The following is a 26,046-nucleotide window of genomic DNA, read 5'->3' on the forward strand; positions in this document are numbered from 1 at the left end:
AGAGTCCTGTTAAAAAAAATAAAAAATTAATTACTTTAAACATATGTAACAAAATTTTCATGTGTAGGTACAAGAACAGAAATGCCATTAGTCTATTAGTCTACAGGTCTATTAAGCATGACCTGTGTTCAAATTATTTTTAGCAATAATTTACAGAGTCATTAAGCAAGACTGCAAATAATTCTTCCTTGATGTCTTAAAATACTGATCAAGCCAAACTCTCTAATTAGCTTCTTTCACAGGTTTGCTCTCTCTAGTAATTGAAAGTAATGATTTTGAGCTAAATTCTAATTAAGATATAAGGAGCCAATTACACTTTAATAATTTTATTTTGCCTTTCATAATTAAGAGGAAAACCCTTGTAAAATCACAAGCAGGTTCAGCAAAACAAGATAAGAAACCTCAAGCACAAACATTTCACTACCGCTTCATTTAGCATTAGCTACAGGGAAATGAAATGTTAATTGGCAAAGGGAAACGTATTACAAAAGCCCACCTTCAGGGACAAAAAGCTACATTTTATTTTAAAAGTAATGCATATGTAAATAATCATTTAAATTAAACTGTGAAGAGCTGAGTTTATAAAATAGAGTACAAGAGTGGTGACAAAACTCAAATTGAACAGACATCAACTATTAGCGCTAGAAAGGGGAAGAGCATACCAAGATCCTTCAAGCCTTCTTGGGCATGAGCCAAAAAGAGAAGGTTAGGTATATGGAACACAGAATCTGCCCCAGACATTCCGATATTAATGATTAAGGGGTTATTCTTTTTGCAAGGTGGTATTCTACTTATAAAAGCACACATAATGGTAGCTAAGCAACACACTGAATGGATTCTGGGGATGCTTGCACACAACCCACTGAGCTCTCTAAAGCAACGCTGCAGTTATTGCAGACATTCCGTGACCGGAGGGAATAGAAGGTGAAGAAAGGAAAATGGAGCCCGGCCCACATACCTTGATCTGTGATAAAACAGAAAAAGCAGTTTGTGATAGTGCCATGTTGTTTTCGTTCTGCACAAGGAGAGTGGAGAGTCCAACCTTTTGGGGCGCTAATTTCTCCACAGTCTCCCTCGACTGTAGCCTGAGCTCCTGCTGGGCTGGCTGGTGAGACAGAAGACGAGTGGCTCCTCGTCGATTCATTCCGTTCCACTCCGACTCGCTCCCGCACCTGGAATCGCCCGGAACCCGGCCCTCGACGGAAGCCTCTGTTTCAGGCTGAGCCACCTCTCTGTTGGGGTCCATGCACTGTTTCTTTGGTTCCCGTTCTGGCTTGTCCTTTTTCAATTTTGAATAACAACATGTCTTGGGGTTTCCTTCGCCCTCTCTGCCGGCCTCTTTGCCATGCCGACTGCCACAACGGTCGTAGAGATGATTCCTCTCAAGCTTCCTCTCCTGGTGGTCCTGGCGATCCGTTTTCTGGCAAGCATTCCACTGCCTGCTGACCTGGGTCCCACTGGGAAGTTCAGGCATCTTACCACCAAGCATCTTTAACCTGGCAGGGCTCAGAACTCTGCATGTGATCTCATCCAAGAACCGGGAGAACCTGAGCTTCTCTTCCAGCAGCCGGATGTTCCGATCGGGTGGCAAGGAGCTGGCTGAGGTTGCGGGTCTGGAGGCACCGGGGCCTGCAGGAGACTGCCCTTGCTCATTCTGCCAGTCTAGTGACATGTTGTTGCTGCTGAATACATGACTGCGGCTGTGTCCCAACATTTCTGCTGACAGTGATTTGCGCAGGCTGCGACCGGAGTGCATTCCCAACGGGTGCGACTGCTTAAGTATGCCCTTGGGGGGAAGGGTCTGCGTTGGGAAAACTGACTTGGGAGGATGCCGTGTTACCCCGGGGACGAGGATCTCTGCCCGCTCCTTGAAAAGCAAGGAGCGCTCCCCGCTTGTGCTGCAGTGGGATGGAGAAGCGGCACGGATGCACTGTTGGGAGCTGTCTGACAAGAAAGGGGGCCATTCAGCAGATCGTGGCGGGATGTCCTTGCTTGGCATGGGAAGAATGCCCATCTCAGGAGCACCATGGTTGAATATCCAAGGAGGGGGAAGGACCATGAGCTCCAAGCTAGAGAGGCTAGACACGTCCATCTTATTGCACTGCGAAATGGGAGAATGACTTTGGGGGTAATTTACCTGGCTGGGGTCAGGCTGGGGTGGAGCTGGGGGGTTGCCGGATCCTGGAGGGCTCCTGCTAAGGTCTTCTCGGAAGGCTGGCAGGCTGTGGCGCGTCTCGCGGTGCTGCGGTGGCGCCTTGCGGTACGGCTTGCGGGCTTGGGTGGCGCTTGCCATTCTCGGAACTCAGCGTCCGTCCATACACTGACCGCCAGTCCTGTCGAGAGAAAACCACGGGAAATCATAGGAGCGCCAGCCCCGAGTCCTGCCCTGTGCAAAGAGAGGACTCGGATCCTCTGCTCTCCTTTTCCCTTCGATTCCCTACCCCAGTGGCAGCCATGAAAAAGCAGTTGGAATCAATAAGCTTTGATGAATGCAGCCACACTGAGCAGGATGGGAAAGAAAAAAAAAAAAAAAAAAAAAAAAAAAAAAAAAAAACAAAAAAAAAACCTACCAGTATCAGAATATCAGAGCTAGAAGGAGGGGCAGGAGGGAGGGAGGTAGGGGCTTGCCACTTCAAATAACCATCAAACCATCTGTCAATGCTTGTGTGCACGAGTGCTTTTCAACAACGTGCCTCTGGAGTCTAAGTATAGCATGTTTCAACATGTGTGACAAGCATATGCACATTGCAAAAGAAAAATGGGATGTGTACGAGAAAGAGGTGTTTTAAATAGACAAACTGTTGAATCTGTCCCCTGACTCACTGCATGGATCTTATTGATCATGAAAGGCTAAATTTAGAAGAACAGGGGGAAAAAAAACCCAAACAAAAACAAACTCGGAATGTCTGTTCAGTTGACACACTCACTGACATGGGTCTGACTCCTTGCCCATATGTAAACTGTTCAAACATTCAGAGCAACGTCCCTGGACAATCCTCCGCAAAACAGCTGTACTACACACCCGTATGAGAGATCTAACACGGCAGATCCAAAATTAGTGCTAGACGGAAATGAATATATAAATGAATATTCCATCCGGCTGCATGGCTTACGACAGAAGTGCAGATCTAAAACACTTTGCTAACACAAGTCTACAGCCTAAAAAGTGAAAGTACTGCGTTTTGACATGCAATACTATAATCTACATTCACACAATTATTGTGAGCCAGGCCTAGTTAACCAATCTCCACTGCTGTTGGTCATTACTGCAGCTATTTTAACCCTCTTCATTGATGAAGGTTAGCAGGGAGGGGCGGGTGTGACGGTGCTTCCTCAATAAACAAATCAATAGCATTCCCAGGACAGAGTTGTTAAAGTGCCACGGAATAGGTCTGGGACGCACATGAAGGAAGGAAGGAAAAGAGAGAGAGAGAGAGAGAGAGAGAGAGAGAGAGAGAGAGAGAGAGAGAGAGAGAGAGAGAGAGAGAGAGAGAGAGAGAGAGAGAGAGAGAGAGAGAGAGAGAAACATGCTGTCAAAATGTGCCGGGGGGCTATATACTAACAGACTTCCTTTGAACTGATGTCAGTTCTCATATTTGTCTGCAAAATGCATCCCCCCGCCCCCCCACAAAAACACACCAAAGGACAGTGATTTTCTGTTTGAGACAACAAACCTACATCCTCTAATCTTAGCAGGTCAAACGAAGTATGAACAATACGAAACATTAGCCGCAGACAGTACAACCATACCAAGACCACAATAAATCAAATGAACTCAACAGTAACAAATGGAAAGGAATTTGTTCTTTGGTTTTGTACCAACTTGCACTGATTTTTGTCCTGATATCCAGTGTCTCAAACTATGACCAATCTAGATAAATATTAACCTTATTCTCTCCCAAACTAGTTAACTATGCCTTCCCTGCTAGTCAATGATTCCGTGGAACATTCAACCCATGTTATCAGGCAAAAGAAATGGAGGACTTGGGTTGCTTGTCTTCTTGCTCAAGACAAAAGGCTGATGAGAACTGTGTGCCCCCTTGTGAATTTTAGATGCATTTGTGGCATCTAAAGGTCTCCAGCTAGTCATACCAGGTTGGCAACAAAAACATATCCATGAAAATGCAGTGTGGGTAGCAGCGCATGTCCACAAGTGATGACACCGGGTGGAGAAAAAAAAAAATTATTCCCTCAGAAAGGCACCTTTAAATAGCCTACCAGTATAGCTTGTTTACTTCCGCAACCAAAAGTAAACCTCCATATTATTATCAACAACATCACAGAGACTAAGACACCATAAATGAAAGGATACTTTTGTTTACTTGAGACTAAAATGAGTCATTACAAATGGAAGCTCTTGGCAGAAAGCTTTAATCTGTGATTCAGTCAACCATTTTATGTTACTAGATCAATCATCTCTACCAGTGTGCCTCATTATAACAGGAGTGTCTGTATTCACATCATTTCATGAAGGCTTTGCCCTTTTAGTTTCACTGTGTGCATGCTAACTCCAGAGAATGCCATTACTACGAGAGCGGTCATGTGTGTGTAGGCGCGAACATGTGTCGCAGAGAAGGGCTGCACTCCGCGCCTTTGCCGTCACAGGGTGAGGGGACGCACACCGCTGCTAACAGAAGTAGCCTGGGTTACAACATGTGGCCTTCACACATGCCCACGCAGGAACTGCGGCCTTTCAGAACAGAGTGCACTTCATTAAAATGATGCGCGCGCTTCACAACCGAGTTGCTTTTCATTTCTGTGGAATGTGACATTTTACTTGCATCTGGGAGTTGGATTCAGTGCTTAATTAAATTCTTTAAGGGATTTTCATATCGATTAATCCTGTCTCTCTTTAAGTAAACTCATCAAATTGAAATCAGACTGTCCTACGGTGCAGCAGAAAACTGGAATCACAGATATTCAAAATGTACTATGATCAGCGAAAGCATGCTAGCCTGGGGCAATGTGGTCAAAATGAAGGTTTAAGATATGCAGGCAATTAAAGAATGCAGACAATACATACTAATAAATGACCATCTACCAGGTAAAAGATGATCCACAATCAAACGGACTGACAGAAAACATGAAGATTGCAATTCAATATGCATTAATATCTCTGAGGTACAAAAATCAGAAATCTAATAAAAAACCCTTAAATAAATATTTAACATTGTTTGAAGTGCCATAAAGTTGATCAATAAATCGTGATGAGACAAAATGGAGCCTGGATTACAGTCACCTTTGTTTTGACAGCAGCTATATTTCCTCACCGAGGCTCCTTTGCATTAGGTGGGCCAGCTCATAAAAGCTTTTCATTTATATGCGAACAGAGAGGCTCGCGTTACATTTAGCTGCAAAATGCTCCCCGACAAGCTTCCGTAGTGTTCCCGCCGATCGGCAAGCCGAGCGCCGGCGGTCCGACTGCTTATGCGCCCCTGTCATCAGACCACACTCGTCTCTATGCTGGTCAACCTTTCAGGTGTCCGAAGGTCAGCGGCAGCCGGCAGCGCTCTGCAGCACGCTCGCTAAACGTGGGGTCTACAGGGTCAGAGGAGAAAAGCAGGCTGCAGGGGACGTGCGGAGGACAGGTGGCTCCCCGGCCGGCTCCGGGCCCCGACAAAAGAATGGCGGAGAAAGGTATATAGAAACATTAGTGCAAAGCTCTTGGTCACACTCGGCCTTGATCTAATGAAAACACAAACGCAGCGTCACCAAGTCTACTGGCCAGAGATGGGGATCTGTGTAAAACAAACGAAAACAAAATGTAAAATACAGAATTAAAGTGACTCACTTATTAATATTATTCTAAGAAAACAAATTTTTCTTGTTGAATCTTTCTGCTGAAGCTGTCTACAACAGTGCATTATCATTACTGAAACAACTGCGTTTCACCAAGCAGCTCAACAGAATGTGTGAGCCCATTAAGGCCATTTCTGGAGACTGCCACTCCCAGCAATAAACAAGCCAATGATAAATGGACACAGATTGGGCAGAGCAAACATTTAATTGGTCCTTCCTACTAAATGATAAGCATGCCCAAAAAAGTAGATGGTGTTCTCTGCAATATGCTCATTTACTTGTAGTCAGGCCCAGGGCCACGGGTAAAGGTGTTATTTGATTTGATAAAACCGGGTCTTATTAATTTGCTGGGTACCATTAAAATCTATTATCCAATGGACATTTTCAACAGTCTAACTGTGTAATTAGACTAGTCATTATGTACTTTAGTTTTAAAAAAAAATGCAACCACCTCAGTTGTATTATGCAAAGTTCATTTATATCTGTTTGCTTGTTTGGGAGTTGTTGCCCAATAAGCTTTCAAGTGTTAACAGTCACCCATTACCACCTGCTAACCGAGTTGTCCCCAACATTCAGCATGTGATGAAGCCAGCCACCATATTGTTTTAAACTGCCCAAACAATGTCAAAGGGCAGCTTAATGTGCTTGGTGGAACACAGGCTGTCCAGTTCTGCCAGATACCCAAGAGTGGCCAGCACCACTGCAGATTAACAGAAGAGAGGATCCAAGCCATCCTTCTCACACACACACACACACACACACGCACGCACACACACACACACACACACACACACACACACACACGCACACGCACGCACGCGCACGCGCACGCGCACGCACGCACGCGCACGCACGCACGCACACGCACGCACACGCACGCACACGCACGCACACACACGCACGCACACGCACGCACACACACACACACGTTCTTTATTGTTGTCATAAAACACTCTAAACCAGCTGACACCACATATTTTCTACAGAAATTTCCAAGACACAAGTTTTGTATTACGTAAGATGCATGAGGACTGTATAAAAATGGTGGGGAGGGGAGGGACTGAGGGATCACATGGCTAGTGTTACCATCTTTCTTTTTGATGGGTTTTACTAAGGTTATGACCTCAGCGTTGGCACTCTAATTACGAGTTTTCCCATTGCAGAGAGCTGTCAAAAAAGCCAAGAAAGCATAATGTACTGAGTGCCCTTGATCTTGTGCTTGCAAACAGCATACCCCTGTACTGCCATCTCAGCTGGTGTACTTAAGGTGTGAACGTTTTTCCTAGGGTTTCACCAGAATTGCTTCGTAATGAGACGTGTGGCAAGGCTCAGAAAATGTCCCTAGCCTGACAGGGTCTATAAATCTTACTGAAACAGCCAAACAGCTCATTATACACTCACTGCCCACTTAATTATAGCCATTTATTCATTAGAAACATCTCGCAAGTGTACAGTTAGAGACTGTAGCTGAACTGTTGTCACGTATGATTTGTATCAGCCATCTTCGAGCTCTTCATCAGCAGTTCATTCCTACCCACAGCATTGCTGCACGCAAGACATTTTTAACATTCCGCCCGTGGTCACAACTGCCCGGTGACGAACAGGCTGGAGGTATGGCAGTGGTGGGCTACAGTCAGCAGCTGCTTACCTATTAAAAGACATCTGTAAAATAGGTGTGCCTAGTAAAGTGAGAGTGCCCAATGTTATTAGAAATATCTTGCTTCCAATGAGTTGTAAGGATAGAGCAAAGAGGGCAACAAATCAACACAAAGGTGTCAATTATTACAACTATTAATCACAGGTCTGTAAGCAGTACTTGGTGATATAGGACGTATTCTAACTGGAGCCATCCATCAACTATTGTTGCCAAATAACAGCATCATCCAGCATCTCCAACAGCCTGGTGGTTCAAATATCATAAATCTGATACATTACGGCTTTCTAAAATGACAACTCTACTTAGAATGAAACATTCCTCTGAAACTGAGGCAACTGAGTATAATGATAAAAAAGCAGTTTCTAAATCTGCAGGGAAAATGTTTTTGCAGATCTTCGCATGCATTTGCGGAGACTGTTTATGCCTCTTGATCTAATAACATGCAATATTTATTCAGTGTAAAAGTGGTCTAAGTGTTGGGGCTCTTCTGCTGGATAAGAAAGCCATGCGGTGTGACGGGAGGGAGAATAACAAATGTGAAGGCCGGTGGCCACCAGCCATGCATGACAGTCAGCTGGTGGTGCCCTGGAACTGATACCAGCCCCACCACATCTGACAAACAGACACACACACACACACACACACACACACACACACACACACACACACACACACACACACACACACACACAAGAAAGCATAAAAACAAACTGGTCTCACAACACAGAAGTAATAACTGCAATCACAGGCATCTGGAGCCTGTCAGGCCACTTAACACACTGTTTATGAATTAGTTGCCGCCCATGCCAAAAACAGCAAAAGAACTATGAGCAAGACTACACTACAAAGCATGGACAGAGGCTGAGGAATCGAACACATTAACCAAAAAATATAGGTTTTCATGTGGAATTGGAGGAGTAAATACTCTTCGCTTTATTATCAACAAGCACCTTAACACAGTGAGGTAGATACTCTACAAGCCACACTCTGGTCTAGTCTGAATAATTTAACAAGACCGAGCAGGCCATGGTTCATGTATCCACAACTTTAGAGAGAGAAAAAAAAAAAAAATCATAGCGCAGTCATTGGGGGTTGGCAGGCACACTAACAACCCAGTTCGTTATAAGAAACCATCACATGACAGTATTAGATAGTTCCAGTTCTCAACCTTTTCCTTAACCGGATTAAAAAAAAAAAAAAATGAATGGGAAGATTCAGCTTTAATAAAACATAACCAACTGTCTTTGTATTGCAAGAGATCAGCCGATTGTGTCCTTTGCTAATTTAGGAAAAAAGGAAGGAAGAGAAACTTTCCTCACCTACGTAATAGTGCACTACCTCAAATTTCCCACAGATTTAGGTCCAAATTCCTAACTGATCGGTTAAGGACAATGTCTGACTTACAAACAGGACTTCAAGTACAGGAGTATAGAGATCAAATACAAAACAGTTTTTAAAACAAACCAACATTTCATATGTGGTTTTTGATCTTTTATGGACCACACTAAACAGTCCTTATATTGGTAGCTGTTAAGAGAAACTAAGCAAAAGAAGGTCAGACAAAAGAGCTTCCTGTTTCTCAAATATTGTTCACAGACACAAAAGCTAGTGATAGGTGACCGACTTGCAGTCCATCACACTTTGACTGATCGTCTAAGACTAGAAGTGAGAGTACGAAGTTCAGGGCGAGACTTTATGGCCACATATGAGGCAAGGCTGACGACAGGTACGACTCAGAAAGTTACAAAGACTTAAAAGAGCAACAGAGAAGGTTCCAGAAGAGCCACCACCCCAGCCGGGTGCGCGGTACCCCTCACCTCAAACACGCGTGCTGCAAGCTCCTGTCCTCGCCCCGTGTGCGCGCCCGCGCGTCTGGTCGCCACGGAAACTCAATTCTGCTCTTGTCCCTGTCCCTCTCCTCCCCCTCCCCCTCGCATGTGACCCTCGGGGCTATCAATGGCCTGAAACAAGAGGAAGGTGGATGGAAAACCACTGGGAGTTAGAGTGACCCACCGCTAAGGAGGCGCGCCGCAGACGGAAACGGGGCCAGCAAGAAAGCCAAGACCGGAGGCGCGCGGGCGTCTGCCTGGCTGCCAGCCATTTCCCGCCTCCCCCAGAGACAGCAGTGAAAACATTTTTTAAAAAGCAGTTAGGTCCTAATTAAAGAGTGTAACATCATGAGAGTGGCGTGATGAATAGATGCGAGAGGGCCTTACGGAAGGCTGAATATTCCCCTGATATTTTTGAGGGGGAGGGGGTTTAGCTATGGAAGACAGAAGTAAAAACAAAAACAAAGCCACAGTTAATTGCTTGTGACATTCAAAGGAATCTGAAATTGCTTGCCTTCGTCTACTTAGTCATCATTAGTCTCTGCTAAGTATTTCTGATTAGAGTCATGTGTGCAGTAGCCTTTGTGCCAAACTAGTCAAGGTTCATCTTCAAGAGTTTGTTAAAAGCAAACAGAACAAATAGGTTACACATAGAATTTTTTTTTATAGTACTCATTTCTGACCCAATCCTCATCTATAAAAGGCAAAATCCAAACAATTTCTCATCTAATAATGCTATCAAAATTCTGCCCCAGTAGGTTTGCTAACTACTATACTATCTTTTCAGTTCAAAAAGAAAAGGTCATCCCCACACTTTGAGAAGGCTATGGGGTCTGACCAAACCAAAAGACACATACGCAGAGCACAGCAGACAATCCTTTGCTAGACAATTACACAGCTGCTTTTAACAACTCAAGGCCACAGACCTGCATGCACCTCTGTTTGTTTATTTACAAGAAGAAAAAAAAAACTCCCCAAAGGCCCTAAAAGAGGCTTGGATGCATAGATGCAACTCTACACCTTTGCCTTCACTCAGTATGCCCGGCTCTACGAATATGCAAATAGCCCTCGTCTCAATCTCCACCCACCCATCTGCCGTTTGCCTGCAGCTCGAGCTGATGTGCTCACCTTCAACTTATGAAGCGCACACAACTCTGCTGGTTTTCTATATTGTTAGCTACTGTAGGCTACACAGAGGTAAGTGGCAGTACGCATGCTTGATCCGGAAACAGACTCCGAAAGAGAGGGCAAACTGTCATGACAATGGTAATGTGATATTGTTTGATTTCATGAAAATCAATTTAAAAATTTTTTCAAAGCAATGTATTTTATGTATCACACTCTACAGAGTTAGAAAAGTGATGGTAACGTAACACAAGCCATAATCTTGACTACATTATCAAAAAGCTAATAATAGTGGTGCTAATGTTAAGACAACCTTGGTCCTGATGATCACCAGCTCTGTTATCTACCTTGTAAAGATATCATCCCGATATGCCATCAGGAGGAAACGCACTGAACACCGTAGAAAGTCTAGTTCATAACTCATACCATACTATATGTACACTGAATGGCCGCATTACTAGACATCCCCATCCAGTAGGGCATTGGACCTCCTTTGGCATTCAGAAACAGCGATTCATCCTGGCATAGATTCCCATCCCAATCCAATGTGGATTCACAATGAAACTGATCCACCGACAACTTCTGATTTTATTCTGTACCAGATTGCACGCGCACTCCGGGGTCAGACATCTACTTTCCTTACAGAGAGGCTCCAATTGTCAAAGGACAGGCAGCTCTAATAAAGCAGCCATTTATTATGGCCATGTTACCCAGGTGTTCATGTACTCACTGTGTGACAATTCTCACTGATGTATACATGTCAGAAGGCAACTCGAACTCAAGACGCTCTTCTGCCGATTTTTTTTATTTAAAAGATGCACCACTTGACTCATATTTTTGCTGAAGTGACTCATGACCGGACTTGTGAAATCAAAGTCTTGGAAAAGGACAAGAATCCAACCAATCTTTTGAATGAAACCGCTCTATCCATCTCACGTGAGCGTCTTGTCTGTCAGTTCTGAGATGGCATGCGCAGCATTCGTTTGCAGCCCGTGGCTCTTGCGCTCACATTGAATTCAGCATAGTTGCACACAACAAGCATCAAGGTGCACCTTGATGGAGAACGACATGTATCCCACAACGGGTGTTTGCTGCTTGAGTGTTTTTATACTCAAGGAAAATTATTAATACGATGAACCTAGTGGCTAACATTTTGAATACCTGTGCCAGAAAAGTGACGCAGGGAATTGCCCAATCAATCCACGGATCGGATGGAATACTTCAGAGTGAAACGGACTGGCAATAATTAGCCCTTGCCACAAACAAGCCCATAATCAGTTCTGGGTGCGGACTCAGGTATTTGGGACAAGTGTGAAAACGCCCCGAGACAGTCATTAGTACACTGCAATTCCAAAGCCGAAAAGCTCAGCCAGGACATTGTTTATTTTGCTCATGATTTCTCTTCTAGATTGGAAAAAAAAACACAGACACATTAACAAGGTTTAAAACTTGATTTTCCATGGGAGGGGGTCTTTAAACATCAATGAGGATCAACATCACTATTCAGGAAAGGCATTCTACTTTTGGGTCTGGCTGGATACACAGTATCAAAAGATTTAAACAACATAACTCTGATTTCAATGCTGTCAGAGTTCTAAGCAAAGGACACATAGGACTATGCTTAATATATGCTGTCTGTGTGTATTTTTCATACTGTTCCTTAAGACATTGGATTTATTTTTTTTATTATTGCACTGCATGGCATCATATAATGCAGAGATTTCTACACCGCTGGTATCTTTTTGTGTTACTGCATGTTGTACATTAAGCTAGGGCTGCAACAATTTCCACAATCGATTAACGGCTTCAATTTGTTCCAACTAATCAATTAATCAATCAGTGATAGAAGAACTGCAATCTGGTAGTAATTAAATATTTCACATTACACACTGTTTAAATCAACAATTTAAAAATACAAGCGTCATGCCTCGCCTTCTGTACGTCCTTATTCATATTTGAAGAAAAAAGATGATAATTATCCAAACTGTAACAGCAGATCTTGTGTGCTATAGACTATATAGAAACAAACAATAACAACAACAGCCCACAGTTGTGGCACCATGCCAGGTAAGCTCGGTTTTACTCTTCTTACAGAAAAATGCCTTTTAGATAATGTAGTCAAATTTTTCCGTATATATTTTTTACTATATGGGTCATAAGCATCTTTGTACTGTAGTCTCCACTTTCTGTATTTTCCCTGTCGAACACTCTGTATCCATGCACAGAGCCCACGCAGCTCGTCATTGAAGGCCCTGTGACGTTATGCACACCAGTCCCCCCCCCCAAAAAGCACCGTCAGCCTCCATTAGAGAAACAATCTCACCCATTTTTATCTTTTTGACTTTCGTGTCTCACAGGTATTCTTTAACCGACAGCGTCAGAAGGGCAAGCGCTTTCCCCTCCGCGGACCAGTTTAGCAGAAGGGACTGCTTGACATGCAAACTGAGATTCACAGATGTGACAGACTGCATGCAATGGAGTGACACGATGGGTAAACGCAGGGAAAAATTACAATACCGCGCAGCAACCAAACGGCTTTCAGCACACTGGAATGGAGTGAGGAGAGTTGCATTCACAATCACTGAGACGTTATGGGCCCTTCAGGTTCTTTTCATTTCCTGAAACTCAAAGTGACAAAGTGCTGGCAAAGGAACCTGTGCATCATCTAAGACGGCCAAAGTCAAAACTGAGAATCAACATCTTTCAGAGACCGTTTCAAACCAAAGCTAAATTATACACACACACACACAAAAAAATAAATAAATAAAAAAGAAAAAAAAAATCCAGCAGGACTGCCTTTGTAGGAGGAACCACAAACAGTTCAGCTTAATCTCAAGGAACCTAAACTCAAACAGTGATTTTGACTGGCAAATTCCTCTCATTCGACATGCAATAAATATACAATGGCTAATAGGTCGTTCAATGATGGTGTAGCAAAATGCCTTACATACAGCCAAGTTACAGTACATAGATTACAAGTCAAAGTGCAAAAATGTTGCAGTTCATCTTCACAAGAACACAAGTTTATGAAAATGCTCAGCTCAGTGCATCAGGATTATTACAAGAATATGCTTTTTCTTTAATGCTGAAAAGTCTTGTGAATGAAGAGGCTGCTCTTAAGAGCTGGTCTGTCACCCGTTTTGCCATTTCTCAGTTCACGTTTAAGACTAGGAGTTATCCCCCAAAATATAGCAGTTATCTTTCGGTGCAAAGATCAATCCTCCACAGGGGTCATTCCATGGGTCCCCACTTGCCCCAGTAACACAATTCCCCTGCATATCTGCCTGTTATGCCCAATCCGGGGTGGGGGTGATTTCCAAGGAAGGGCTGCCCAGCGGGTTCACCCAGAAGCGGCGCTCGAACACACACACACCGCAATGCGTGGGACTCCGGCAGAGAGACATGGAAGTGTTAGCAAGCAAGAGAGGAAAAACACAGCGCCTGGGAGCTCACATCTCAACGTGAAGCTGCCTGCTCATGTTTGGTCCAGTCCAAAAGGCCTGCCTGCTGAGTGTATGGTAATGGGCAGCTGGCTTCAACCAGCAGTCATTAAACAAAGCAGGCAGCAACCAGCTGAGTCATCATGAAGCACGCAACACACTCCTCCTCACTTTATGAGGAGTGGGGGGGGGGGATGTGCACACACACACACACACGCCAAGTTACACATAAATGACACTTTGGGGAAGGATGGATAATTCCTCAGGCAAAGGCAGCTTTCTACAGAGGCTCCACGAGGAACACTGTACTTGTGACAATCCCTAAAATCCAACTAACACACCAACAGAGAAGCTAACAAAAGGACAGACCTCACAACGAGCTGAACTGAGTTTGCGTGTTAATGGAGTTCACCCAGGACCTCACTGGCCTTCACAAGAAAAGTCTTTCAATTTGAACACTGACCATTACGCCTGTATTTCATGTTTGTACTGTTCAGAAGAAATGGGGAAAAATAACTGTACTATAACAGTGTATGAGAGCAATCAATCAATGACCAGAGAGACATGTGGTTAGTTACTTGAGCCTGCATAATGTCTGTGAGGAAAAACTAATGCAGTTAAAAATGTTTAGATAAGGGTGTTATTCAGTCACCTCTTAATATAATTATTCTCTTCAGCTTCTGTACATTTCTGTACATCTGTGATAAGACTGCTGACTCATAATTTGATTACAGTGTGGAAACCGCTCCTGAAAATGACTTTCAGCAATAAGTGCATTTGAAAATGTCAGCATAGGTCTTCGGCTCGGTTCTGTCAGCTTTCAGAGCCTCTATTTAGCGCTGGTGTTTTAACATCTATGTTTTGGAAGTCGATAGTGAGTGAAGATGTCCTTATTTCTGTTTTTCCACACAACACTTGCAGCAAGACATATGAACTGGGAAAATGTGCGAGGAACATTTTTTTTTAAATAATGTATTTATTTACATACAACACACAACAACTGAATGAGGAATTTTTAAATAAACAAACATTCACTTAAACCTACTTACTAACATCATGTTTGTAAACAAATCTTTATTAAAATTGCTAAATCTGTAAAACGTATAATACATTTTATTCATTATTAGCCTATATAACATCTTGGGAGCAATTATTAAAAAAAGTGAAAAGTGAAATGTTCCGAAAAGGACATTTTAGGAACAAAAGCATTTTCTGCCCTTATCTTAATATAAAATGTGACAAAAACATGACAATCTCAAATGAACTCCAGACACTTTGCTCATTGTAATTTGAGTATTACTGAATGAGAAGTTTCCAGGCAATTATGACAAACTTGATCACCGCGCAGTTCATGTCTCTGCTGAACTCCGACTGGAGGTCACTAAACTAAACAAAGTCAATGCAATTTACTTCTGGCACCCTGGGACCTGCTATGCAGTACATTTTAAATACTGCAGGAGGCTGATCATTTCAGAGACTTCTGACTTAAATGTCAATTGGCCAATACCAGAAATTATATTTATACGCACAGTCACTGGCCACTATCAGGTACACCTATTCAACTGCTCATTAATGCAAACATCTAATCAACCAATCAAATATCAACTCAATGCATTTAGGCATGTCAACATGGTCAAGAGGGGCATTTCAGGAGTGTCTAAGAAACTCAAAAAATAAAAATATGAAAAAAAGAAAAAATGCCTTGGTGATGCCAGAGGTCAGAAGAGAATGGACAGACTGGTTTGAGCTGATAGAATGGCAACAGTAACTCAAATAATTGCTGCTTACAGTCCAAGTTTGCAGAAGAGCATCTCTGAACACATGTCCAACCTTGAAGCAGACAGATTACAGCAGTAGAAGACCACACAGGTACCACTCCTGTCAGCGAAGAACAGGCAAGTGAGGCTACAGTTTGCACAAGCTCACCGAAAGTGGGCAACAAAAGACTGGAAAAACGTTGCCTGAACTGATGAGTCTCAATTCCAGCTGCAACGTTCAAATAGTAAATAACATTAAAGCATGGATCCATCCTGCCTTGCATCAATGGCTCAGGGTGGTGGTGGTCAAACACACTTTACTTTAGGACATTTTCTTTTAGCCTCTTTCCACCAACGAGGAACGGGCCTGCGTTTGCACCAATTGTTTTGGGTCCAAGGATACGTCAACAACAGAGGGAGTGGTACAGCTCACAACCGAAGAAAACACTAGTTACAAGACTGCAGACCGCTTAGATTACCTGCAAGCATATGTACTGTTAAAGATGTTTGTGTTTATCCAAAAAGCAAGTATGGCTCAACTATTGGTGATAAAAATGATTATAATAATAAAAATAATAATAAAAATAATAATAATAATAATAATAGATAATGACCAACGTTAATATAGTGAACAGCAAAATTAGTCAGTCATGGAAATATTATAACATTACATATAGGCTAATTTTAATGTAATCATCCATTAACAGCTGATGTGGACGGAGATGCAGAGTCAGCTTCCAGCTGTAACTGAATTCAGCGCCCCAGTCATCCGGTTTGCTGGTCTGTTAGCATGCCATTGAGCACAACATAACGTACTGGCAAATGACCCCATCCAGCTCCGCTGTGCTGCGCTGCGCTGCACTCTTTCCTCTACAACTTGACAAGCCTTCGCTCGTCGTCACAGCTCATGTCGAAGAGCCTACTGTTCTATGGTTCCAACTTGGAACTAACTTTTCAGGTTCCGGAGCCTATTTATTTAGGTGCACGAACCGGAATAGTTCTGGTTCCTTGTTGGTGGAACAGGGCTATTTGGGAACCTAAATATCTATATACCGCCACAGCCTACCCGAATTGCTGACCATGTCCATCCCTTTATCACTACAGTGTACCCATCTTCTGATAACGCACCACACCACAGCACTAATCATCTGAATCTGGTTTCTTGAAAATGACAATGAGTTCACTGTACTCAAATGACTTCCACATTCACCAGATCTCAAACCAATGGAGCACCCTTGGGATGTGGTAGAACAGGATATTCGCATCATGGATGTGCAGCTGAAAAATCTGCAGCAACTATGTGGTGCAATCATGTCAATATGGACCAAACTCTGAGGAATGTTTCCAGCACCTTGTTCAATCTAAAGGCAACCCTGTACAAGCAAGGTGTATCTAATGTTGGCCAATGAATATACACACACTCCAGCTAAATTTGGAATACAGTCGTAACTCCTGGAGAAGTCAATAACACACTGATCCTTCCTCTGAATAATCTAATATTACCCAACTGTGATAGTAACGATGTGCTAAAAAGAAAAAATGTCAAATGTCTCAGCAGTATTTATAATGCCATATGAAAGGCTATTCTAAAGAAGGTATAGACCCACTCAAATGAGTAGCAGAGTCTATTGGTATACGATTTGCTTTTGAACATCCTTAAAAAGTGAAAATTGTACATCACTGCACTTGGATGAACAAAGAATAAAGAACAGCAGCGGATTACTGTCAAGTCCCATTATCATGGCATCTGTTTTACAATTTACACCCACAAAAGAGACAACTGACACTGTTGAGAGTCTGGTAGTAGGCTAAATATAATACAGCCTATATGCTGCCCAGGGTCTCAGTGCTCATCTAAATTTGTACAACATCCTATTCCAGCAGCATCTATGGACTTCAGGACATGTCTAAGGGGCACATGACCTTGTGACAAAATGAGGTCTACCACTTGAAATTCATGTCTACACTATGACTGGCCACTTGAATCTTTTTCAGTGACTGCATACAGAATTGAATGTTAGGGAGAGCTGAACACACAGCTGTCTGAGTATCATATATTCAAGCTGTGAATATCGGGCGATAGAATGTATTCACGGATAGGGCAAAAAAAAAAAACGTTTGACTGAAAACTGGCATGTTTGTTATTTAGATTTCTTGCTACATGAACACCAAATGCTTGACTCATTTTAGAAAGTTATGGACTGTCTGTAATTTACTTTACTGCTCATTACTTTAAGCACTCCTGTGGCTCATCTGAAAGAGCAGGTATGATAAGCAATACTAAGGTCACAGGTTTAATTCCCAAGGAGGACACACACACTAATAAATGTATGCAAGTTGCTCCACTTAAAAGTGTGCCTGAAAAATGCTGCAAGTAATATGTTGTTAAAATAACCTAAACAGTACTCTGGACACCACACCTTTACAAAACTACAATACAGCAATGGAACTAAACTGTAATTGCTATTGTCAGGCACAGAAAAGTTCAATACCTAGTCACAGTACCCTCAGTACATGGAACTACTGGAGATATATCAGACCATGTGGAGTCAGTCATTCATCACCACATTCACAGAGCATCCTGGACCATGTGAGACTGTAGTGCTCAACAGGCATTCGAATTTTATGTGAAATCATCAAGCATTCATTTACAAAGCACTAATGCTTTTAATGAGGAATGCTTTTGATTTTAGTAGCCATACCAAAAAATGTAATGACAACCTTTTAGAAAACAAATTGCATTAGCAGTTTTGGAGCTTGTTCCAAACTTTGTATTATATTCCCTAAATAAGCAAATATAGCTATAGATTCATTCCAAGCTATTGACGCAAATGGCCTATGCCATTATACTCTATACTCATTATGCAGTGACCTTGTTGCTGATGATATGTCTACCTAACCATTGATAAAACATGGCATGCAGTGGCCAGCAATGCTCAGCTGAACCTCTAGTCCTCGTGATACAGATGGCCTCTGAAACATGTCCATAAGCATATTAAAGCAATTAACACAATTTGTTAATTTGATCACTTTGATCTTGCTCTTATGAACTCATTTGGGGTATGCTTTAACTTGCTTTTCCCATGGGAGGCCTTTTCAGTGCTGCTTTGCTCAATAAAAAGACAAAACAAAACATACTCAGAAACCCAGAACCAACATGCGGGCATTGAGAGAGAGCGCACAGCAACTGGACACATGAAGGGGCCTTCAGAACCAAAGACCAAGGTATCAGATCCGCTGAGGTCTTCAAAAACACTAACTCCTCCCCAAACCTCTTAACTTCTCCCCAATGTAATTTTATAGACCATTTGCATATCACCTATGACATTTCTCTCCCATTTTGACCCAGTGGGGCTCCGTGAGCAAACAATGCCATTAAGCAGCAGGAGAAACACTAATAAAAAGCCGTGAGAGAAAACGGAAGCGGCAGGAGGCAGGAAGCAGCGTTCCCGTCCTCATTTCAGCCGGTGACCTGCTACGCTGCAGGTGGACACACCTCTCCATCAGCTCTCAGGGAACTGAAGCGAAAAGCTGGGAGCCAGTAATAAGATGCACATGCCATGCCAAGGCAGGAAACCGGAGGAGGGTGGAAGAATGCTGCTCACACAGCCCATGCCAAATTGACTAAATCAATTTCTGCTGCAGGCGGAAGAGAACAGAGACACTCTCGGACGTTAAAAAGATTTGTCTGTGAGTGCAACGTCTTCAGAATGAAGCCTGTCATCAAATGAGAAGCTGTGAGAAGAATATCCAGACATGGGCAGTGGTTAGACATCCTACAGTACAAGAATAATCTAATCTAAACTGCTTTTCAAACCTGCTTCAAGTGAGTCAGCAAAGACGTATCCAGGGCAACATCTGAAAGTCTGCGCTTTTCCATATCTTGGCCGGAAAATTATACAGAAAATGGCTAGAAAACGAGCCGCAATTATGACTAATCACCACCGACAATCTCGCTCCAATCACCGTGTTGCACGACAGTGTGCAAAAGACTTGCCGAAAGCCAGGAATGACGGGGCTGTCTGCAGTAGACGTATGAGCAATCCATCACGGGGACAAGTGCATTAGCACGACGAGTAGCAATGAAACAACATGGGAGTCCTTAAAGCTCAGAGTCAAGCATTCTTGTAATTAACACAGCTCCCCATTTACGACCTGGAGGAGTGAGTAATAAACCACCGCTGCTCTAGAAATTCTTTGGAAAAGAAATGTACAATGAAAAAAGGAAGGAAAAAAAAAAAAGTGTTAGACATTTACATGTAATAGTCCTGGATATAACTTGTCTGTGTTCAAGTGAGAGAGCAAGTCAAACTCCTGCAAAGTAACGTTAGGAACAGCACTGCCGATTCTGGGCCGCGGAGTCTCCAAAGCAGGCATGCGTGCTTTGGACAAACAAGCATGGTGTTCAAGTCCCCAATCTGGAATGAAACAGACGTATTTCGAATTTATGGTGTCCGTGTCATCCTGGTGCAAAGTGTAAATATGGCTATGCATAATGATTTGTTAATCATTATTGCAATACTGACCTTTGTGATATTCATGTCACAGAAGGCCAGAATATGCAAATAAGCCCTTGAGCCAATTGGTTTATGCATGCTATGAGTATCCTGGCCAATGTAAGTCATTCCATAAATGATATTCATGATATTCTGTGGCTGTTTCAAGGAATTTTAACATACTGCAACATATAGACAGAACGACGATTAGCTTCGTTTATCTGGGTAAGTTTCTGAATATTTTGTTTTCAAAACGTACTAACATTTCATAAATAAATAAATAAATAGATAAATAAAGTGCGACTTCCACACTATTGCTCAGCTAGAAGAGAAATGCAAGGGTAATGTAAGCATCATTCCACATACATGCTCTACCCACTTTACTAAAAACATTCTTTTATTAGAAACAGCTCACATGGGCACCAGTTTGAGGCTACTTGTGTTAACCCTCCTCACACATCAAACTACCACTGCTAGCTAAATGTTTTGGGTGACAGCAGTTCCCATCCAGCAGACACAAATGTAAATGCACCAAAGAATTGCTGGAGTTGCCATACCAACACAATACTCACTAATGTTAATGTGTCAGCGTCACTGCTCCGGTGAGACTGATCTACCTACCAAATTACACCAGTCAGTAGTGGTTCTGTCATCAGAAACTGAGTAATGAAAGGGGTAGAGGGTGTCCAATTGTGCAAGACAACAGATGTGCTACAATCTCTAAATGGACACCTATGAAACGTAGTTATAAGATAGGTGTGACTAATTGGTCAGTGGGTATCGATGCAAGGAAGGTGTCACTAAGCAGATTGTATTTTACCCAAGTGTACATTATTACAAAAGTTAGTGCCATTAGTCTGAAGGGACAAAGGGGGACCAAAAGGGATCATGTGCATCAAAACGTACTTTACATATCCCCCGTAGACTCACCATTGTACACACAAACAAAACAGTGTGGTCAAAACCAGCAGGAGAGGCAGCTGCACTGGGAGTTTGGACACTGGGTGTGAAAAGTGCAGCATCCCGGGTCGGCAAGAAGCGGCAGTTGATCCCTGAGGTCGTTGGCGGATGATGGAAGCTGATACCTGTGCAAAGCCCATGAACACTCCTCCACTGAGGCATCAAGTAATGATTCCCTTTCATGAACCTGAACTGGGACGTCAGCAGACCTACAGACGCGGGCCTTCGCCATCATGACACCTTCTACTGTCCCTCTCCTTCCACTTACCCCTTCAGCTCTAGGCTTGGCTAAGAGTAGCAGCGATTTCATGGCTGGGGTACACCGCACAGGGAAACTGTTGAATAACTTCAGAAAATCAGTGTTCCAACAGCTTGTGATGGAAGAGTCTGGAAGAGGAACTACCGCTCGCTAGCAGGGGAACGGCAGGACGGCCATAGAGAGGGACGCGTTTTAACCTTCAGCGGTTTTGTTAGAGAAGGGAGCACATTGGGTTCTTGGCAAGACACAGGCAGGAAGAGCCCACAAGAAACTAACTTAACAAGGGCCAGCATTGAATCATGGACACTGCTGAGTAACTGGAGTACAGTCAGTGGACCAGATTCACACTTGGGCGAACAGGGACAAGATGGTGCTGCCACACAGTTAGCCAAATGCTGCACAATCCTACAGAGAACAACCACACCCCGCACTCAAGAGCTTCCCCAGTGCAGGCTGTGCTCACAGAACTACCCCCGCGCTGGAGGAGGCCGGTTTGTCTGCCACAGGGGCCAACAACATATTCAAAAGGAAATGAGAAGCATACTGGCGCAACCATGCACAGAATTCAAAGAAAAAGGAACTGGTTTCTCAAGGATTGTGTAAAATCTCTTGAGGTCTGTGTCAGAAAAAAATGATATGGCTGAACTTGTACATTGTCCCAAGTTCTGCATTAGTGGAATAGAAGTTCAATTGATTTGTCCACTGTATGAAAATGGAAGCAGGCAGACAAGCAGGATGGACTACTGGATCCATCCAGAAGCTTTTCCCCTCTGTCCCGATGCAGTTTGGCAATCAAAATGGTCCTTTCAAGTGTTTGCATGAAAATTATACAGGCATGAAAAATGTGCCTCAGTTATTTGCTATTGTGAATACACAGGCCACGTTTGATCCACTTACCTCCTTATTACACGTTGAGATGGAGACGATATCCAGTTTCCTCTTTTGCATGCATTTATTCAACTGTTCAGGATCCACACTCATACCAGTTCCACCCCCTTAACACCAGCCTCGGGCATTCAACAACAAGCATAAAGCAATTCAAAACGCATCCCGCTTGCAGATGAGCCACAGACCCCAGCCCAGGAGTTCTCTCGTCTGTCGCTGTCACTTCAGTTATTCATTCAGATGGCAAAACAGCAGAGGAACAGGGACGCTGGGAAACCTGCTCCACCTCAGCCCGTATTAAGTCAAAATTCAGCATGCCAGGAAGCCTCCGTTGGGGGATCCTCTTCTAAAGCCCAGCAGGACTCGAGGAGAGCGGAAGCAGTTTTCCTGCATATGGCTCTCACTGGTTTCCTCAGTGTTCAGGTGCAAAAGCATCTCTCCCGCCACTGTGCAGCGCAGCGGGGCTCTCTGAGAAGGCAGACTAACCCAAAAACTCCCCACATGCACGCCATGGAGCCTCCAAGCCTCAATGGAGAGTAAGCTCCACAAGCTAGGGAACATTTCTCAAGCTCGTCTTCACAGGAGTCTTCAAGCGGAAATTCCTGAGACTGCACCTTTTTCCCTTTTACTACTCTTAGAGGGTGCAGAAATGCAATAAATTAACTAAGCTGAGGGCAGGGACCTCCAACACTAACTGGCTTGCACTCACAGGAATTTGGTCTGAACCAAATCTCTGCATCACCTTGAAAGCAAGCAAGCTGCAAGCACAAACAAGCCATGTGCTTAGCCTAATTAATGGCGACGACAAATCGGCCACAGAGGAATGTGGGAAATCCAACAGTAAATGTGAAAGTGGTCAATCTTTCACATTGAGTAAAGCCAGCTCAGGAATTCATTCACTGCTCTGTAGGCAGAGTGCAGTAATCTATTCGGGGAATGATGAAACATCCACTCCACAGCGACTCTGTACTCCCACTGCGGAGACGGAGAAATAGCGGAATATATCAGATATAAAGGGTGTCGATTTTGAACTGATGCTGAATAGAGAATTTCGAGAGAGCAGCATTTCAGATGACAAATTTGGCTAGGACATAGGGAGGGACACCAGCTGAGGTCGTACTCATTGGTTGATGTGGAACAGGCTTCAATGATTCAAGCAAATCCTACCAGCAATAAGGCATAGTGCCAATACTGCCTATAAGCTGTAGCCAAAAAAGGCATGAAAATGGGAAGTGTGTGTGTATATGTGTGAGAAAAGGGGTAGGTGGTGGAGGTTGGGATAAAGGTGTATTCCAGAAGGGCAAAAATGGCAGCCCAACAGCGAGACAGATTTGTAATCACTCTGCGTCTCTTTAGTAGAGGCTGACCTCTGACTGTGTGCGCTTGGGGGGAACAGATAAAGTGCTGAGACATCTCTTTCTGGTCCCACACATGCAATTCGCAGCTCCTGGGAAGGAACGGGCTCGGCCAGCCACGATGCGCAGTCTGCAGTCACCAGGGCTCAAAACAACCTTGGAACAGCTGTACGAGTCGTCAAGAGAGCGACCTGGACCAGTGCCAGCGCGCTCACAGATAAGCAGTGTGCCCCAGGGGAGGGCACAGCAGGCAACGAGCCCATATCTTCTCCGCAGTTAACCTCCGCTCAGCTTTCCTGTATGGGTTCGAGTCACACAGCATCAGCCTCGCCGCCGGGTCACTTCTGTTACCGCTCGCCCTGTAACACGAGCGCGGATGTTCAACAGAAATATGCCCCTCTGCCTGTGCAAGCACCACGCCACCACCCATTCAGGACTACGTCTTGGTGGCCTTTCCACAGACAAAAAAAAAAAAAAAAGTGCACAAAAGCCAAGTCTTCCACAGAGCAATAGTGAGTAAAGCTAGTCAATATTAGGCACGGACTGGAGGGAGTCCAATTTCAAAAGAACGGAGACAGAGCAAGTCAGCGAGCAGTAGATGGGAAGAGACAGGAGGAGATGGTCGCCATACTGGATGAATCACTGAATGTCCCGCCATGTGTTGGCAGCTTTTTGAGGTGGCATCGTGAGATGGTAGTTCCAACAGACACTACCTCCCCCAGGACTCTTATATACAACCAATAAGTACATCTTAAGCAGTTTAAGTGCAGTCGTTGCTTAATTATAGTCCAGAACTAACCACTTGTCAGCAGTACTATATTTCCTTAAAAAAGTTAAAAGAAATAAGGAGAGCACATCAGAATTTAGGAAATGGTTGTGTGCATGGGCTTCTATACACCTGCAAAAGTGAAGCACTAAGTGGCAGTGGTCTGCCATGCTCAGATCTAGACAGTCTTCCTAGTAGCTGGTGAGAGAGAGAGAGAGAGACAGAGAGAGAGAGAGAGAAAAAAAATACAGGTCTTGTGGAAAAAGATGCGTGTTGTCGAGGATTATTGATCATCTTTTCCTTGGTACTACTGGCTCTAAAAATTTACATGTACACACAGAGACACACATTCTGTAAATATAAACGAACAAAGAACGCATACAAACAGCCATGCCTTTATAAAAACAGCCGTGCCTAAATAGACCTGGCATCTCTGTGGAGGGAGGCAGAGAGTTTTCTGAAATTAGGATGCAGCTCTAGAGCAAAATCTGCCTCATTATACAATGAAGCGCTAACACTAATACTAATGCTAGCCAAACACATTCTGAATCAATGAGTCACTCAAAAGTAACAAAGAACCTTGTTTTCAGCCAACTTTTATTCTCCTGTGCAAATACACTGTAAATGTCATTGCATTCATTTGAGGACAATGTCCACGTTACAGACTTGGTGGTCAAGGCTGACCTCACAACAGTTAATTATAAGGTCATAACGGGGTTGAGTGGATTCTTTAACTTTCATTAGCAAACTGAGTGAAAGACTAAAGTATACAGGAAAAACTAAATTACAGAAATAAAGGTCATTCTAGTGAGTGCTCTAAAATAAATTTCTCTAATAGTATAACAGGAACAGTTCTATGCATAGAGATTTTGCCTACTGTGCAATGTGAACTTGCTTGGGTAAAGAAGCCAAACGCAAATTTACCGATTTTACCGGCTTCTTCCTGAAAGCCGAGACATGCCACCAGCTTGTATGCTCCAAATGGCAAATCAAAAAATGGCTGACAATCTCCCTGCTCCAGGGCACAGACAGAACTGCCTGCTAGCACGGAAGCGAAGACACACCATGATAACGGAAAATTACATCACGGTCTAATAAAGCAATCCTAGTATGGAGACTGAACACGCCCAAGCCCTCTTAGTTTGCAACATGTGCAACTTTAAAGACAACCCAGATTCTTGGAAGGTTTCTTTTCGATATGAAAGCGCACTGGGCCTTTGATAACAAAAGCGCACACGGATGCACTCCAAGAACGTCGACCCACCGTTAGATGTTCCAGCCAGGGCCAGCAGCTGAAATGACAACCTGAACCATCAGATGGGCTGAAACATGTCGGTTTAAAACTGCGCCAGAAACAGTGAGGTGGCTATTTTGGAGACGCCTATATTGCGGGTCACGGATCATCGGATTCAAGCGGCCTACAAATAAAACAGGGCCGTGACAGGGTGACAATGACAGCAGCAGCAGAAGGGAGAATTTGCACACGAATTGGATGGCGGCAACTGAAGAGCATTCCACCAAAACCAGACCACAGCCTAGGAGAGGAATGCCTTCACAGTTCTGATGACTCAATAGCCCTCCTGCTCAAAAGACCTTTATACTGTCAGCACAGAAGCCCTCTAAAGCAACAGAACATTGATGCACCATCTTAGTCTATGCAGATAAAACTATAAGCCTACATGGGCCTGTCAGCCAAGTTAAAGATAAATGCTCTGAAC

General features: G+C 43.6%; 1 protein-coding gene across 6 annotated transcripts in view; it reads right to left on the bottom strand.

Moving 5' to 3' along the window:
- The window catches only part of tjap1 (tight junction associated protein 1 (peripheral)), a 53,663-nt gene that overhangs the window by 23,964 nt on the left and 3,653 nt on the right, over window positions 1-26,046 (bottom strand). For 2 of the 6 annotated variants that reach the window (XM_081724059.1, XM_081724058.1), the window contains exons 2-3: window positions 2,138-2,333; window positions 1-6 (exon numbers count right to left, since the gene is read on the bottom strand). The exon at window positions 1-6 is cut by the window's left edge and continues 23 nt beyond it. In XM_081724059.1, the coding sequence (XP_081580185.1) occupies window positions 1-6; window positions 2,138-2,293 (162 nt within the window). In that variant the 5' untranslated portion in view covers window positions 2,294-2,333. The other 4 variants (XM_081724060.1, XM_081724056.1, XM_081724055.1 and 1 more) reach the window with 4 other exon arrangements.

Source organism: Electrophorus electricus, chromosome 12 (genome assembly GCF_041902795.1).
Source record: "Electrophorus electricus isolate QZ-2024a chromosome 12, ASM4190279v1, whole genome shotgun sequence".
NCBI lineage: Eukaryota > Metazoa > Chordata > Actinopteri > Gymnotiformes > Gymnotidae > Electrophorus > Electrophorus electricus.